Source organism: Molossus molossus, unplaced genomic scaffold, assembly GCF_014108415.1.
Source record: "Molossus molossus isolate mMolMol1 unplaced genomic scaffold, mMolMol1.p scaffold_m16_p_8, whole genome shotgun sequence".
Classification (NCBI taxonomy): Eukaryota; Metazoa; Chordata; class Mammalia; order Chiroptera; family Molossidae; genus Molossus; species Molossus molossus.
This window is the reverse complement of record NW_023425402.1, coordinates 52933142-52948671: the sequence shown is the minus strand read 5'-3', so window position 1 is coordinate 52948671 and position 15530 is coordinate 52933142. Positions and strand designations below refer to the sequence as shown.

General features: G+C 35.8%; 1 protein-coding gene across 5 annotated transcripts in view; it reads left to right on the top strand.

Moving 5' to 3' along the window:
* Nucleotides 1-15530, top strand: part of GRIK2 (glutamate ionotropic receptor kainate type subunit 2) — a 590297-nt gene that overhangs the window by 427801 nt on the left and 146966 nt on the right. Inside the window, exon 11 of one of the 5 annotated variants that reach the window (XM_036248244.1) lies at nt 1231-1233. The exons of the other annotated variants lie outside the window; for them this stretch is intronic. Within the exon in view, the coding sequence (XP_036104137.1) occupies nt 1231-1233 (3 nt within the window). The remainder of the gene's footprint in view (nt 1-1230; nt 1234-15530) is intronic. 5 annotated transcript variants of the gene reach the window in all.

Here is a 15530-nt window from a genome sequence, read left to right as displayed (position 1 = left end):
CCACACCCTTGCCAACACTTGTTGTTTGATGATTTGTTGATGGCGGCCATTCTGACAGGTGTGAGGTGATACCTCATTGTTGTTTTAATTTGCATCTCTCTGATGATTAGTGATGTTGAGCATTTCTTCATATGTCTCTTAGCCATTTGTATGTCCTGTTTGGAGAGGTGTCTATTTAGGTCCTTTACCCATTTTTTAATTGGGTTCTTTGTCTTCCTTTTGTTGAGTTGTATGAGCACTCTATATATATTGGAAATTAACCCCTTATCTGATATATCATTGGCAATTATTCTCTCCCATACAGTGGGTAGCCTTTCAACTTACACCCTACACAAGAATAAACTTAAAATGGATAAATGACTTAAATGTGACTCATGAATCCATAAAAATTCTAGAAGAAACTGTAGGCAACAAAATTTCAGACATTATACACAGCAGAATTTTCACTGATACATCATCTAAGGCAAAAGAAACAAAGGAGAAAATGAACACATGGAACTACATCAAACTCAAAAGCTTCTGCACAGTGAAAGATACAATCATCAAAACGGAAAAGCTACCCACTGTATGGGAGAGCATAATTGCCAATGATATATCAGATAAGGGGTTAATTTCCAATATATATAGCGTTAATATCATTTTAATCAATAAATAATTATGGGAAAAATCCAAATACTCTCGGACCTCCGTATACTTATTTTAGGGTTTAATATTGTGTGAAATTTTAAATTTACATAAGATTAAAAAGTGAAGCAACTCATTTTCATTGCTTGAATCCTATAAAAACTTAATCCAGCACTTCTCAAATAAATTTTTAAAAAACATAAAAATTTCCCAGAAGCTTAATATTTGTTACATTTCATGAAATCTTAAGAGCATATGTCCCCCTACAGAGGAAGCAAAGGAACAATTTGTGCAGTTTTTCTCTTATATAAATAACCTAATCTTTTTTAATATTTTAACTATATGAGGTCTTTTTATCAGGCCAAGCATCATTTGATTTTTTATCATAATGAAATGACCTGGGCCATTGGATTTGAAGTTTGTTGGGAAGCTATAAAAGTTGATAATTTTGTGTCATCAAAATGATAAAAGTCTATATAAGGAAACTATTTTACCTTATCAGTTTACAACATCCATAGACCCTGTTATTGTGGTGTATACTTTGTAGTATTAATTTGCTTCAAATATACTGTTAGTAGCTAGGAGATATAGATAATACAATTGCAGAAAGTGTCAGCATTCTAGAATCTATTTTTCTTTCTCTTTCTTTTTTTATAAATATGTTCTTATTGATTTTTTAGAGAAAGAGGAAGGTAGAGGGAGAGAGAAATAGAAACACTGATCAGCTGCCTCCTATACACCCCTACTAGGGATCAAGCCCACAACCTGGGCATATGCCCTGACCAGGAATCAAATCGGTGACCTCTTGGTGCATGGGACAATGCTCAGTCCACTGAGCCACACCAGCCTGGCATTCCAGAATATTTATTGAAAGAATGACACAAATGTTCCTTGGTGGTTCACAAAAATGTTAAACTCAAGCACCATGCTCCTTAGAGAATATGCTACATATTTTCCAAATGTTTTTATTCTTATATTCTTATGTGAGAGTGTCTATTCAAGAACCAAGTAAAGAAATAATCAGTGACATAATTTCCTTTTGAAATTTAAGTATCATAACATTTTAATAATATTTTATAACATATTTTATCAAGTTTTTATATTCTTAAAAGTAAGCTTAGCTGTTGAACCTGATGTAGTGGAGAAGAGTTCACAGAAACTTACTCTTCCATCCACGGTATTAAGTTGGACATAAATTTTACTTGTAGCATTAGGTTGTTATTCTTTATGGCTAATAACTCATTTTTGGGTTTACAAGACAACTGTTATGAGTATGTTATTCATAAAGCCATCTAGCATTATTTATCTGCATGAAGAAAAACACCTAAGCTGCAATGAGCTAGCAGTACATACTATTATGGGACTACTCAAAGAAAAGAAGGGCAGTTAAATTACTTTAAAATCTTTGGTGATGTCTGCCTTGGCAGTGGAAAACTTCAGGAAGATTTATGCTTGTAAACATCCATACAAGAGTCAATAAAGCAGCATGCAAAGTCTCTGTTGGTGCAGGTTAAAAAGAGACCTCAGATCTGTCCCTATCTTCCAGCTGTTCAGCCACCAATCTAGTTGAAACTCTTGCTACCTCATTTTTTTTTTTTTCATCAGATTCTTATTTTATCATGTCTTCTCCAAGCTTCCCCACTCAAAGCATTGCAGAGATACTGAAAGGTTGCAGTATAAAATTTCAAGTATTCCTGTTGATCTTTAATTTATTTTCCATTGTCTTCTATCCCCCAGTGATTCACACACTCCTTGAGCTCTCTTACCTTGTCACCTATTTAAAGTTCACTTCCAGGATTCTGTGTTGGGCCCTTACCCACAAAGCTCTTCTGGACCATTTCACTCCCTTGAAGAGACCAAGTTTTTGAATATCTGTAGAACTACTACTTCTGATGCTTACACACAGACACTCCTTGTTACTTGAAACACAAATAAGCTCAGTTAGAGGCAGTTTAAGCCAGCGATCTGCTCAGGCGCTCTGACCTAGAGTCACAATGCTGACAAAATGTGTAAAGGAATGCTGTGTGTTCATCATCCACAAACCTACAATTACATCTTAACTGTGCAGATTAGGGAATTTGGGTGCCATCTATCTACCTACCTACCTACCTATCAATGTTCTATTCCGTGTATTCTTTGGAAAGGTATTGATCATGTCTTAAGGTCAGTTTTATTATATGTACAATGGGAATAATCATACATCATAGAATGATGGTGTGGACTAAATGTTAATATCTGCGATGTAGCCCTGGCCGGTTTGGCTCAGTGGTTCGAGCATCGGCCCACGGACCAGAGACACCCGGTTCAGTTCCTGCTAAGGGCACGTACCTCAGTTGCAGTTTGTCCCCGGTCCTGATTGGGGTCGTGTGGGTGGCAACCAATTGATGTGTCTCTTGCACATCGATGTTTCTCTCTCTCTCTCTCTCATAGATATTTCTCTTTCTCTTCCCTCCCTCTCTCCCTCCTGCTCTATCTGAAGAAAAATGCAAAAATGTCTTCGAGTGAGGATAAAAAATATCTGGGAATGTAGCAACTCTGTAGACCTCTTTAACTCAGTCAAATGCATCAGCAGGACAACAGAGATGGAGATAGATGCAGGAGACACAGCGGAGGGAAGGATATGGCATGAAGAAAGAATGATTTAAATGTTGTCACACAGTGATACTGATCCCACTACAGGTCTATGACTGACCGTATGAAAAGCTCTTGGCATAGATGGATGCTCTTATGTATAAGATACAGATTTAAAGCAAAACAAAGACCTAACCTCAAGTCAAAATACTACTGCATACCTAACCTGCTATGCAATTATTTAAGGAATTTGCACATCATATTCTAAGAAGCTGACTCTCATTGAAGACATGAATGTATTGCACAGGTCTTAGTGTGTTGTTTGGCTGATTGAAAACACTCAAGACCAGTAATTGTTGTTGTTGTTGTTATTATTATTATTATTATTACTACTACTACTACTACTAGATCCAAAGGGTACCAAATGTTTTCTTTGTGTTGTTTTTTCTTGGCTGTTAAACATAATGAGCTAGTTTACCATGATTATTATAAACTGACAGCTGACAGAGGGTAAGGGGGTTGGGTGACTGAATGAAAGTGAAGGGATTAAGCAAAAAAAAAAAAATATATATATATATATACATACACACACACACACACACACACACACACACACATATATATATAAAACAGACACAGACAACAGTGTGGTGCTAGCCAGAGGGAAAGAGGGAAAGAGAGGTGGTGGAGGGGAGCAGAGGGGGAGAAAATGGGGGCAGAAAGAGACTTTGGGGTGATGTGCACAAAATGCAGTGTGCAGGTGATGTTCTATTGAGTTGTACACTTAAAATGTACATGGTTTTGCAATCCAGTGTCACTACAATAAATTCAAATAATTTTGTATGATATAATGTTATCAGAGTAAAGTGAATTTTTTTTTTTTTAATCCTCACCCGAGGACATTTTTCCATTTTTTGTTCAGATAGAGTGGGAAGGAGAGAGAGAGAAACATCGACGTGAAAGGAACACATCAAGTGGTTGCCACCCGCACGACCCAACCAGGGCTGGGGACAAACTGCAACCGAGTTACATGCCCTTAGCGGGAACCGAACCCGGGTCTCTCCGGACTGCAGGCTAATGCTCTAACAGCTGAGCCAAACCGGCCAGGGCGAAATTTTTTATGATTTCTGTGAAGATGAGCAATTTTTTTTTTTTAATCCTCACCCAAAGACATTTCTTCCATTTTTTTGTTCAGATAGAGTGGGGGAGGGGGGGGAGAGAGAGAGAGAGAGAGAGAGAGAGATGTGAAAGGGACACATCGAGTGGCTGCCACCTGCATGATCCAACCAGGGCCTGTGACAAACCGCAACCGAGGTACGTGCCCTTAGTGGGAAGAAGATGAGTCATTTTTAAAGCCATGTTCACTCTCTTTACCTCCTTAAAATGAAGTAGATTAGACTATGATAATTGTTTACTTTTTAAGTAACATTTGCGTTGAGCTCTTTTAGAAGTGACAAAGAACTTTACAATTCCTTTGTGCTTAAAGAGACTTCTGTTTTAATATCATTTCTATTAGTGGTTGTTAAACGAATGTATTAGTCAATAAAAGCTTTTTCTTTCTTTTAAATGAGGCTTCTTTTTGTAACTTGAAGAACTGCTGAAATTTTAAAAGGAAACAAAAACTTGATCATTTGACAGTTAAAAAAAAAACTATAGAAAGAAATTCTGTTTCTGTTTATGAAACAACTGTGGCGAAGTAGGGAGTCTGTGGGGAGCTACACTTATTTTACATTCTTTTTAAGAGGACTCCTGATGCTGTGGTTTTCCAGCTGCATGAATGCTTCCCAGTGCGTTTCCTTAACATTGCAATTGGTATTTAACACCATAAAGCACTATCAAGCATTTTAAGATTCATAAATGAACCTTAGAAGACTTCACTATACTTTGCTGTGTCTCCTGATTGCACTTTTATTATTTACTAGGGATTAAATCATATAATTGTGTTTCAGGGAACTTAAAAAGGCTCCAGGTAATATAACAAAAATAGAAAGGCTAAGTCAAAATCCAGTTTATACTAAATAGGAATTGACTTGCACCTTATCTTTGTATTTTGATATCATGTTGTCCACAATTTTTCACTCTAGTGGAAGCATTCTAATATTTTCAGAAAAAACTGAACAGTAATATTACAACTTTCTTCTGAGCTATAGAAAAAATAACTAAAAATATGGAAGTGCAAATTTATTTATAATTTCCCGTGACCCCAAAATAATAACTGTAAAACATTACAGAAGTCCCTTACCAAAAATTCTCAATTCAGTAACTTTCCAAATCAAATACAAAAGGTAGAATTACAGTTTTCTCATGCCCCCCCCCATGTGTCAACAAGAAAACCTCCAAACCTATAGAGAAAAAACTTTTTATAACAGTTAATTTGACCCCAGTTTTTTGAGGACATGCCCAGAAGCAAGATCTCAGTGGATTGAGAAAATGCTCAGTTTTGCAGTTTCTTTCATGCATTGAGAATCAAAGGAGAGAATGTAAAGAAAGTATATGAAATCCATTTGTAGTAGATTAAGGAGACAGGTGAAGCAAAGCAGGGATATCTCTATGACTGGATAAAAAGTACAGTGAAGAAACACATACTTCTTTCACTGGTGGGTACAGGACAGTTAATAGAGATGCCATGTGGGGAACAAGATGACAAGGAGGGTTTTGTGGTCTCATGCTCTGGTGCCTGTGGTCATGTCTTCAAGGGGTCTGGAAAAGGAAATTACTTTGACATTTCAAAAATATGTTACCCTGGATATACATGAGAGTAGTGGACAGGGTTCACTTCAGAAAGCTATAGGACTGGGACCTAGGACACGACTTCAGGCCATGACCTGTCCAATTAGAAATTTATAATCAGACCACCCTGTGTGCATTTATGGTCACTGAGCTTGCCAGGCCTGCTGTGTGCGCTGCTCCCCCAAACTTCTCAGGTTTATTTCATAGCCCTTTTTTCATTCACCCATGAAACCACTGCCTTGAGTATTCTTCTGGTCCATGTCATATGAATTGCTCAATAATATTCTATAATAGGAATATTACATTTTTACTTAACTAGTCTGTACTGAGACATTCAAGTTATTTTGTTATTCTGTGGAACCTAAGCTGTCAGGAAGAGCCAGGTCTTATCTCCTGGAGCACCTATGTCAGGCTTCTTCAGGGATGTACTGAGAAAGGAATTGTTGGTCAGAGTGGACATATATTTTTAGTTTTATTAGATATTGACAATATTGTTCTCCAAGTTTTTTTTTTACTAATTTATGTTGCCACCAGTAGTTTCTGTTTACCTGCAAAATTAGCAACTTAAGATTCTTACTATTTAAATTTTGTCACTGCATACAAATGGACTCCCATTGCCTTATTTTGTGATTCCTTGATTGCTGGCCTCTTCCCCCTACTCCTATTTATAGGCTTCGGTTTCTCCTTTAAATTTCCCATTCACTTTCTTTGACTTTTCTTACTGATGCATAGGAATTTGTTACAGATCCTGAATTTTAATAATGACAATATTTATCCTAATGAGGATCTTGTCTTTTAATTTCTTTAAAGTGTGTGTGTGGGGGGTGGGCACATGGGTGTATTTTGTTGTGGAAGTTTTAAAATTTGGGTTTTTCACCCAGCTGGTGTGGCTCAGTAATTGAGTGTCTACCCATGGACCAGGAGGTTACTGGTTTGATTTCCGGTCAGGGCACATGTCTGGGTTGTGAGATTGGTCCCTGGTGGGGGACATGCAGGGCACAGCTGACCGATGGTTCTCGCTCACACTGATATTTCTCTCTCTCTCTCTCTTTCTCCTCCTCTCTCTCTAAAATATCAATGAAACATATTAAAAATTTTTTTTTAAGTTTGAGTTTTTCAAATTTACTTATTTTTTCTTTATGGCTTGTGATGTTTTTGTGCCTTTTTGGACAAATTCTTCCTCACTGGGCCTCATAAAGATATTCTTTATTTATTTATTTGTATATGTTTTATTATTATTATTTTTTTTTAGAGAAAGAGAAAGGGAGAGAGAAAGATAGGAACATCTATAGGAGAGGGAAACATTAATCTACTACTTCCTGCATGCCCCCCACTGGGGATTTGGCCCACGATCTGGGCATGTGCCCTGAACGGAAATCAAACCAGCAACCTCTTGGTGCATGCGTCGATGCTTCACCACTGAGCCACACCAGCCAGGCTCAAAGGTTCTTAACCAGATATTGTCAGATACATCAGTCAATACATGGCAAGACAATAAGAGGGCATGAGTCATGGAAAACATTCAAGGTAAGACACCTCAAAAAAGTGACTTAGTCCAAAAAAATCCCCCAAATTACTAGTAGTACACAAGGTCAGAATTGTCATAATTATTTTTGTATAAAGTACCATGATACTTGATTGCATATGATGGTATCAAAATATCACTTGGTCTTCAGGACAGGAGCAGAAGAGAAATATTGTGTGCTCTGTAATCAAAGGGTCATCAATTTCAAAATAACAGTTTTATCATCAACACCTTAAGAAAAGATGTCTTGGCCAGTTTGGCTCAGCAGTTGGAGCGTCAGCCTGCAGACCAGAGAGTTCCAGGTTCGGTTCCCACTAGGGGCATGCACCAAAAAAAAAGAAAGAAAAAAAAAAAAAGAAACCATCTAGTCATCTGAGAGTTTATCTTTTAAGCATTTAATCCAATTTTTGGATGGAAACATTTCTACGGTGCATTGCATGTATTTCACTCTGCAACAGCAGCACAGTGAACTTGATTCAAATTCCAGATGAGAACTTCATATTTGTCGTGATATTTTCATGATAATCTTATACTTTACATTGTAATCACCCAGGAATATGAAATTCATGTCTAACAAAGATTCATATCTGTGATTTGTGCTTGAAATGCTGTAAACATTTGCTCAGTAACCAGACATTTTACTGTCTTACCTCTTTTATAAGTTCAAGAGGGCACCTATTGATTGAGTCACCCTGTTCCCACTTTCAATTCCCTCCCAAGAGCCCAGTGCTTACTTCATGTTGTATCTCACCTTATCTTCTTCATCTTATTTTCTATTATCTTTTATTTATTCCAAACTTCCTCACATACATTTTGCCTGATTTTCTACACAGGACATTACACAGACAAAGTAACTTTAATGTCTGTTTCCAAATGAGCATTTCAATAATTTGAAAGTCAGTATTCTAAAAGACAGGTTGAGCCCGGCAGGTGTGGCTCAGTGGATTGAGCATCAGTGCCATGGACTGAGAGGTCCCAGTTCAATTCCTGATCAGAATGCATGCACAGGCTACTGGCTTGATCCCCAGTAAAAGGTGTGCAGGAGGCAGCCAATTGATGTTTCTCTCTCACATTGATGTTTCTATCTCTCTTGCCCTTCCTTTCTCTCTAAAAAATTCAATAAAAACATATTTTAAAAAAATAAAATAAACAATAAAAGGCATTTTGATAATAAACTGATGTATGAGCTGTGCTACATGAGCTAAGGATCAGATTGAGTTAAACATATTTAAAACTAGCATTGACTGCTCAGCACAGCCACCTACATGTGGTGATGATTCCATAGAGGCAATATCTCCACTCTGGGACTGGATCTTAGTTATGCAACTCCCCAGTGTTTATTCTGCAGTTATTCAGGAGTTACTGAGCTAACTAAACACATGGGATTGAATTTAACACAGAACATGAATTTTCATGTGATAGGGACCAGTGCTTCTTAGTGTTTTTACTCATTCCTATTCCATATGTGCCATTAGAAGCCAGCTTACAAATCAGTGGACCAAAGGACAAAGGACAAAGCCTGTACTCTGGTGATATTTCTTTCAAAGAACAAATGCAGGACATTGAGAATCTGAACATCCTTTCTTGGGTATAAAAATCAGCACATGCTATTTTTGTCTCTCGTTTTCCTAGGCAGACCATCACACATCTGCTTGGATGAAACATCTTCTGACAAAGATGTTGCAGTTAAGTGGGCTATCATTGAAGGCAACAACTGCTTTTCTTGATTAGATGATGAAATTAGTGACACATCAATAATCTCTCTTAAAACAGTTTCATTTTTATCATCTAAATTGCCTCCTGCCGTGGCCATGTGGTTTAGTTGGTTGAGCATCATCCTGTGCACCAAAAAGTTGCTGGTTCCTCACTGGTCAGGACACACACCCAGGTTGCTGTTTGGATCCCCAGTCAGGGTGCATATAGGAGGCAACTGATCGATGTTTCTCTCTTACATCAATGTTTCTTTCTTTCTCTACCTCTAAAATCAATAAAACAAAATCCATACTAAAAATAAATTGCTTCCTTTAATTTCTTCTTTTGGATTTAATGAGTTTTCTTTGGACTCATACATATATTTTTTTTCTTCTATTAGTTTGAAGTGATATGCTTTCTTTTTACTTATTATTTTAGTGACTATTTTAACAAGCATACTTAACAAATTAGCTATCAATATTTTATCTTTCTTCAAAACAATACAAGGACCTTAAAAAGCTAATTTGATCAATAGTAGTGCTAACATCTATTATTTTAGTTATAACTTGGTTTTTATTTAATATCATAAATAAACCATCAATACTATTATTTTATATAATCAATATTTGTTTAGTTGAACAAATTTAGCCATCTAGTTGTTTTATTCTCAATTCCTTCTTATATCATAGACTTTCTGTGGTGTTATATTTTCTTCTAGAATAGCATACTTTAGTAGTGCCTTTCTGTTGGTTGCACAAACTTTTTTTTTTTTAATTGAAATTATCTTTATTTTACCCTCATTCTTGACAGTTTTGCTAATATGCTATTTTAATTAATATTTTTTTCTCAGTGCTTTGAGCACACTGGCTCATTCTTTTCTGACTTTCATTGTTATTATTGTGAAGTTAGCTATATAATTGTTATTTCATCTTTTATCTTTTTCTGGCTGTTTTAAAGTCTTCTCCCTCTCTTTGGTATTGTTAGCTTCATTCTGATTAATTTATGTTCTCATTTACTTATCTTGCTTAATTTACACTGATAGTCCACATGAGAATTCATGACATCCATCAATTCTCAAAAATTCTCAGCCATTATCCTTCATATATGTTATCCTTTTTTTTTTTTTTTTTAAACTCTGATTAGATTTATTTTGGAACTTCATGTTTTTAAGCTTTATTTTTCTACTTTTTCTCTGTGTTGCATTTTGTATGGTTACTTTTGACAGATCTACCATTTTACTAAATTATGCTTTAGCTTTTCTAATTTGTAGTATAATTAATTCATTGAATTTCTAATCTTATACTTTTATTCTTTAAAATACATTGGATTTTGTTTTCACAAATCTCATTTGTAATTTCTCATAGTTTTTGTTCTTTGTGTTTTACATTTATTCTTATTCTCATTTAAATGTAATGAGAATGATCACCATATGTACTGTATGTTTATATTACATATGGTGATCATTTTAATATTTTTATTCCTGAGTGTCAGATTTTGCAGTCTGTTTCTGCCAACTCTTGCTCACAGACAATTATTTCATCGGACACTTTCTGATATTTTATTGTTAAAGAAGAAACATATGATACTTGAAAAAATACCTGTTGAAGCCTTTGAGACTTTATGTTAATGTGAATTTCTTCAGAAAATTTATAACTTTTACCAGATGCTTATGACAGATGCTTAATGCCCATTAAAGGACATTTTCTATTTGTGTTTTTTTTTTCTTTTGAGATTACCATAAGAGGGTGAGTGAGGGGTTAAAAATTCTCAGAGCAGGCATTTTTCTTTTTACTCCCATCTAATTAAGGCCAAAATTAAATCAGGTAAGTGTCCTCACCATCTACTTGTATGGGTGGGCTTTATTCTAGGTGACGCACTGAGTATAGGTGTGTGACGGTGCATTGACTTTATTGCATAGAAGTCTCTACTCTGATCATTCATTTTGCTTGGGCTCCAGGCCTTAATTTCTAGATTTGGCTTCCAGCTCATCAAACCTCAAGCTCTAGCCTATAACGATTAGAGGACTGCATGCCATCAAGACAGACAGATGTCAGCTAAAAATCTCTGGATTCATATATTCTTCATTTTTACTTGTTCTGAATTAAAAGTATTTTTCTGGTCATTTAATCCTTTTGGAAATGTGGCTGATGGGATGTTTGTACAAATACCTAGTCTCTCACATAATATATTGGATTTTGGTATTGTCACTTTCATTTTCAGGGAAATGACATTTTTCTGATCCCCTTCCCAAAGCAGGTATAATAAATATTAAAAATTTAATTTTCAAAACAAAAATGTAGAAATTATATAAATGACAGCATCGTAGTTTTTACTATTGTATGGATAACTTTATTAATTAAAAACCCAAAACACATTTATTTGATTTATTCATTGGATTAACGCCTTGTGCAATGCGGTGACATGAAGATGACTTATATGTGGACTCCTTCCTCTAGGCTATTTAACTGAGTACAGAACCTAGATTTGAAAGTATAATAATTACTGTAATAGATTGACTGACAAACAAGTACCTTGAGGCACACATGAAGGACAGAGTAACTCTAGAGCAAGAGGAGAGTATAGACTGGTTGCAGGCCTGTGAAAGGCTCTGTGGAGAGGTGGCACTGTGAATTGGCTTGAAGAGTAAATCTAACTGATGAAAGTTATGAATGAAAAAAACGTGTTCAGGCACACTGTTTTTGTTTTTGTTTTTAACACCAGACAAGGTCATAGAAGAACACAGTATAACCAAATCAGTATACATGATTTCTAATTACTTTCTCCTAAAATATAGTTCACTGGTAAACAACATCAATCAGCCTACAGTTGGGATGAATCAATTGCAGAAATATGCATGTGTATGTGCACTTATTTTGTTATTTTCAATCTACCTTGCTTAAAATGGCTAATTAATGTTTAAAAATATAATATAATTATCTTTCACCTTGGGATTAACATTAAAAATAAAAATATAATTTGAGCTACACATAAATCAAAATTTAAGGAAAAACAAGTCAAATCAATTATATACATAGTAATATTAGCTGGAAACTTAAAATTGCCATTTCTTAATTTAAAACGAAACATCAGGTATTTCATATTACTCAACCTATACATTTTCCATACTCAAGACACCACTAAAAGTTTGCAGAAGCATTTTCTATCTTGGGATTTAAATATTTAACCTTTAATGATTAATCTAAGAGAAACTCTAAATCCTTCTTTTTTAGAAGACAGTTGTGGCAATATTTCTTTATGATATTTTATAAGCTCCTTTAGATTAATTAGAACCAATAAATAGTCTAAATGACTGAAGTGTGGTTTCCAACAAAAACAAAAACAAGCAAACAAACAAAATCTCTCATTCCTGAAGCACTGTTCAGGGCCCACACTTTCTGCCTTTGCCAGAGCCCTGTCACCATTGTTTAAATCTTGGCAAAGTACAAAAGGAGCTCATCAATGCACAGTGAGAAATAATGTGCACCACTCATTATCCTGCTGAGACTCGTTGTTGAAACGGTCAATTTCTATGCTGTTTGTAAGGTTGTATGGTTGTTATCCCTGGATAACTGCCAAGAATAGCCATAGTAACAAAACAACCAGTGTCTTTCTATTTTTAAATCAGTCTGTCAGTGTGTAAAGAATTTTTTGAATTATGATGTATCTTGTTTCTGGTCAATATTTTTAGGATATTCTAAGACCCTAAGTAAATGATGTTAGTTCTATAAGTGTGTTATCATAAATGGAGTCATTCTCATACACCTTTTTATATAAACTATATGTCATGATTTGTTATTCCACTGATATTGACTTTTCTAATTAAAATAGAATATGTAATATGTGTACCAATAATAACAATCTTTGACATGCTCTAGTATTGCCTCTATGTAAATCATGGTGCACTACACACAGTTTACACTGTGTGTATAAGTCTATGAATATATACAAACAGTATAAATTTGTTTTAGTATATACTAAAAACAGTTTTATTATTATTATTATTTTTATCCTCACCCGAGGACATTTTTCCATTTTTTGTTAAGGTAGAGTGGGAGGGAGAGAAAGGAAGAGAGAGAGAAACATCGATGTGAAAGGGACACATCGAGTGGCTGCCTCCCGCACGACCCAACCAGGGCCGGGGACAAACTGCAACTAAGGTACGTGCCCTTAGCAGGAACCGAACCCGGGTCTCTCTAGACCACAGGCTGACGCTCTAACCACTGAGCCAAACCAGCCAGGGCTAAAAACAGTTTTAAAAGAATAAAAATATCTGAATAATAGCATGTACTGTTTGAATAAACTAAAATTCAGCGTATTGTCGAAGACAATGCCTGTTTAAATGCCAATATGAACTTTGGTAATTGAATGAGGACTTGATCATGGATTTATTTGCTATCTTTACTGAAATCTCTCTTCAACTCATTACTCTTTAATACATTTTTGTTCTATATTGAGAGAAAATCAGTTCACTAAATGTATTTTGATCTTAAATAGCATTTGAAATAATAATCAATAGAACACCTTTGGAGTCACCCAGATTTTTAAATCCTATTCCATTCTGTATCACAAGTGTGGTCTTGGGCAATTTGTGTAAGTTTCCTGAGCCTCACTTTCTCACCTAAAAAGGGCATTGAAAAAAAACATGCTAAAGATTAAATATCAGAAAACATATGAAGTGCTTAGAATAATGCCAAGTATATTTTAAGCATTCAACAAGCATTAACCTATCATCAGCATTTTTTTTCCTGATAGAGTAATAGCAAGATATCTGAAATAAATGAAAACATGAACTCAGGCACCTCACTGCCTTTTTTACTCACCCACTTCCCATTGAAATTATGAATAGAATAAACAAATAAGGGAAAGTCTGCATTCCCTGTGCCATCGAGAAATGGGGCCATTCGGAAGATATTTTTTGCTTAGCCTGGGACATATGAGAACTGAGAGAAGGAAGAGTAGAGGATTAGCATCTGATCCCACTCTCATAAAATATCAGTGAGTTTCAGAATCTAGTGGTAAGCCATGGAAAATTGCAATTTGTATCCACAATAATGTATTTTTTAGACAGAAATGATTTTTTTTTAATATGGACCGATTCATAAAGCACTGTTTAATCATCAGGTATCGGGCCTCTCTGGGAAACCAGGACATTTTATTTATTTATTTTTCCATTTTTTGTTCAGATAGAGTGGGAAGGAGAGAGAGAGAGAAAGAGAGAGAGACATCGATGTGAAAGGGACACATGGAGTGGCTGCCACCCGCACAACCAATCAGGGCCGGGGACAAACTGCAACCGAGGTACGTGCCCTTAGCGGGAACCGAACCCGGGACTCTCTGGACCGCAGGCCGACGCTCTAACCGCTGAGCCAAACCGGCCAGGGCTAGACAAAAATGATTTTTAATTAAACTAAATGAAATGTACATCACAAATTTATTATTATTGGACATTGTAAAAATTTGAAGACTATCCAGTCTGCTTAATTCTCCTGTGTTTTTACTTCCAGAATGTGCTGGGCTCTGTTGACTTTGCTCTGATCAAAGTGACTGCTCTTCTCTTTCCCTATCTTAGAGGTCACTCATTGCATCTTCTGGACCCCTATCCCCTCCACCATCGATAATCTACCTTCATTTCTAATATGTTTTCTCATTATTATCTCTCCTGTTGAAATTGTTCTCTCTGTGGCCCTGTAAATGATGGCTATTCTATCTGTCACTCTACTTACTGCAAGAGTATGCACCAGATTCTCTTGCTGCCTGGATTAGGCAGCATGGACTAGGCCCAAGTATGTTAGTAGTCCGCCCCTTACAGATATTATTCCTCATTCCCACTGCATAGTTTTATGGCCTGCATTTGTCTGTCCTTGAGAATGTTCCATGTGCACTGGAGAAGAATGTATTATCTGATGTTCTGGGATAAAAGGCTCAGTAAATATCAATTGTGTCCATTTGGTCTAATGTGTCATTTAAGGCTATTTCTTTATTGATTTTCTGCTTTGACAATCTAGAGCTATCAATGGAGTATCTGGGTCCCCCACTATGACTTTTTTTGTCAGTTTCTCCCTTTAGTTCTGTTAGTAGTTTCTGGATATATTTCAGTGCTCCCTGATCGAGTACATATATATTACAAAATGTTATGTCGTCTTCCTGTAGTGTCCCCTTTATCATTATAAAATGTCCATCTTTGTCTCATGTTACCTTTGTTATTGTGAAAGCAAATTAGTCAGGTAAAAGTATGACTACACCTGTTTTTCTGTGGATGCTATTTGTTGGGAGAATCATTTCCCACCTTTTCATTTCAGTCTGTCTTTGTCTTTGTAGCTTAGATGTTGTCTCCTGAAGGCAGAATATGGTTGGGTTTTGTTTTTTGATCCAATCTACTACTCTGTGC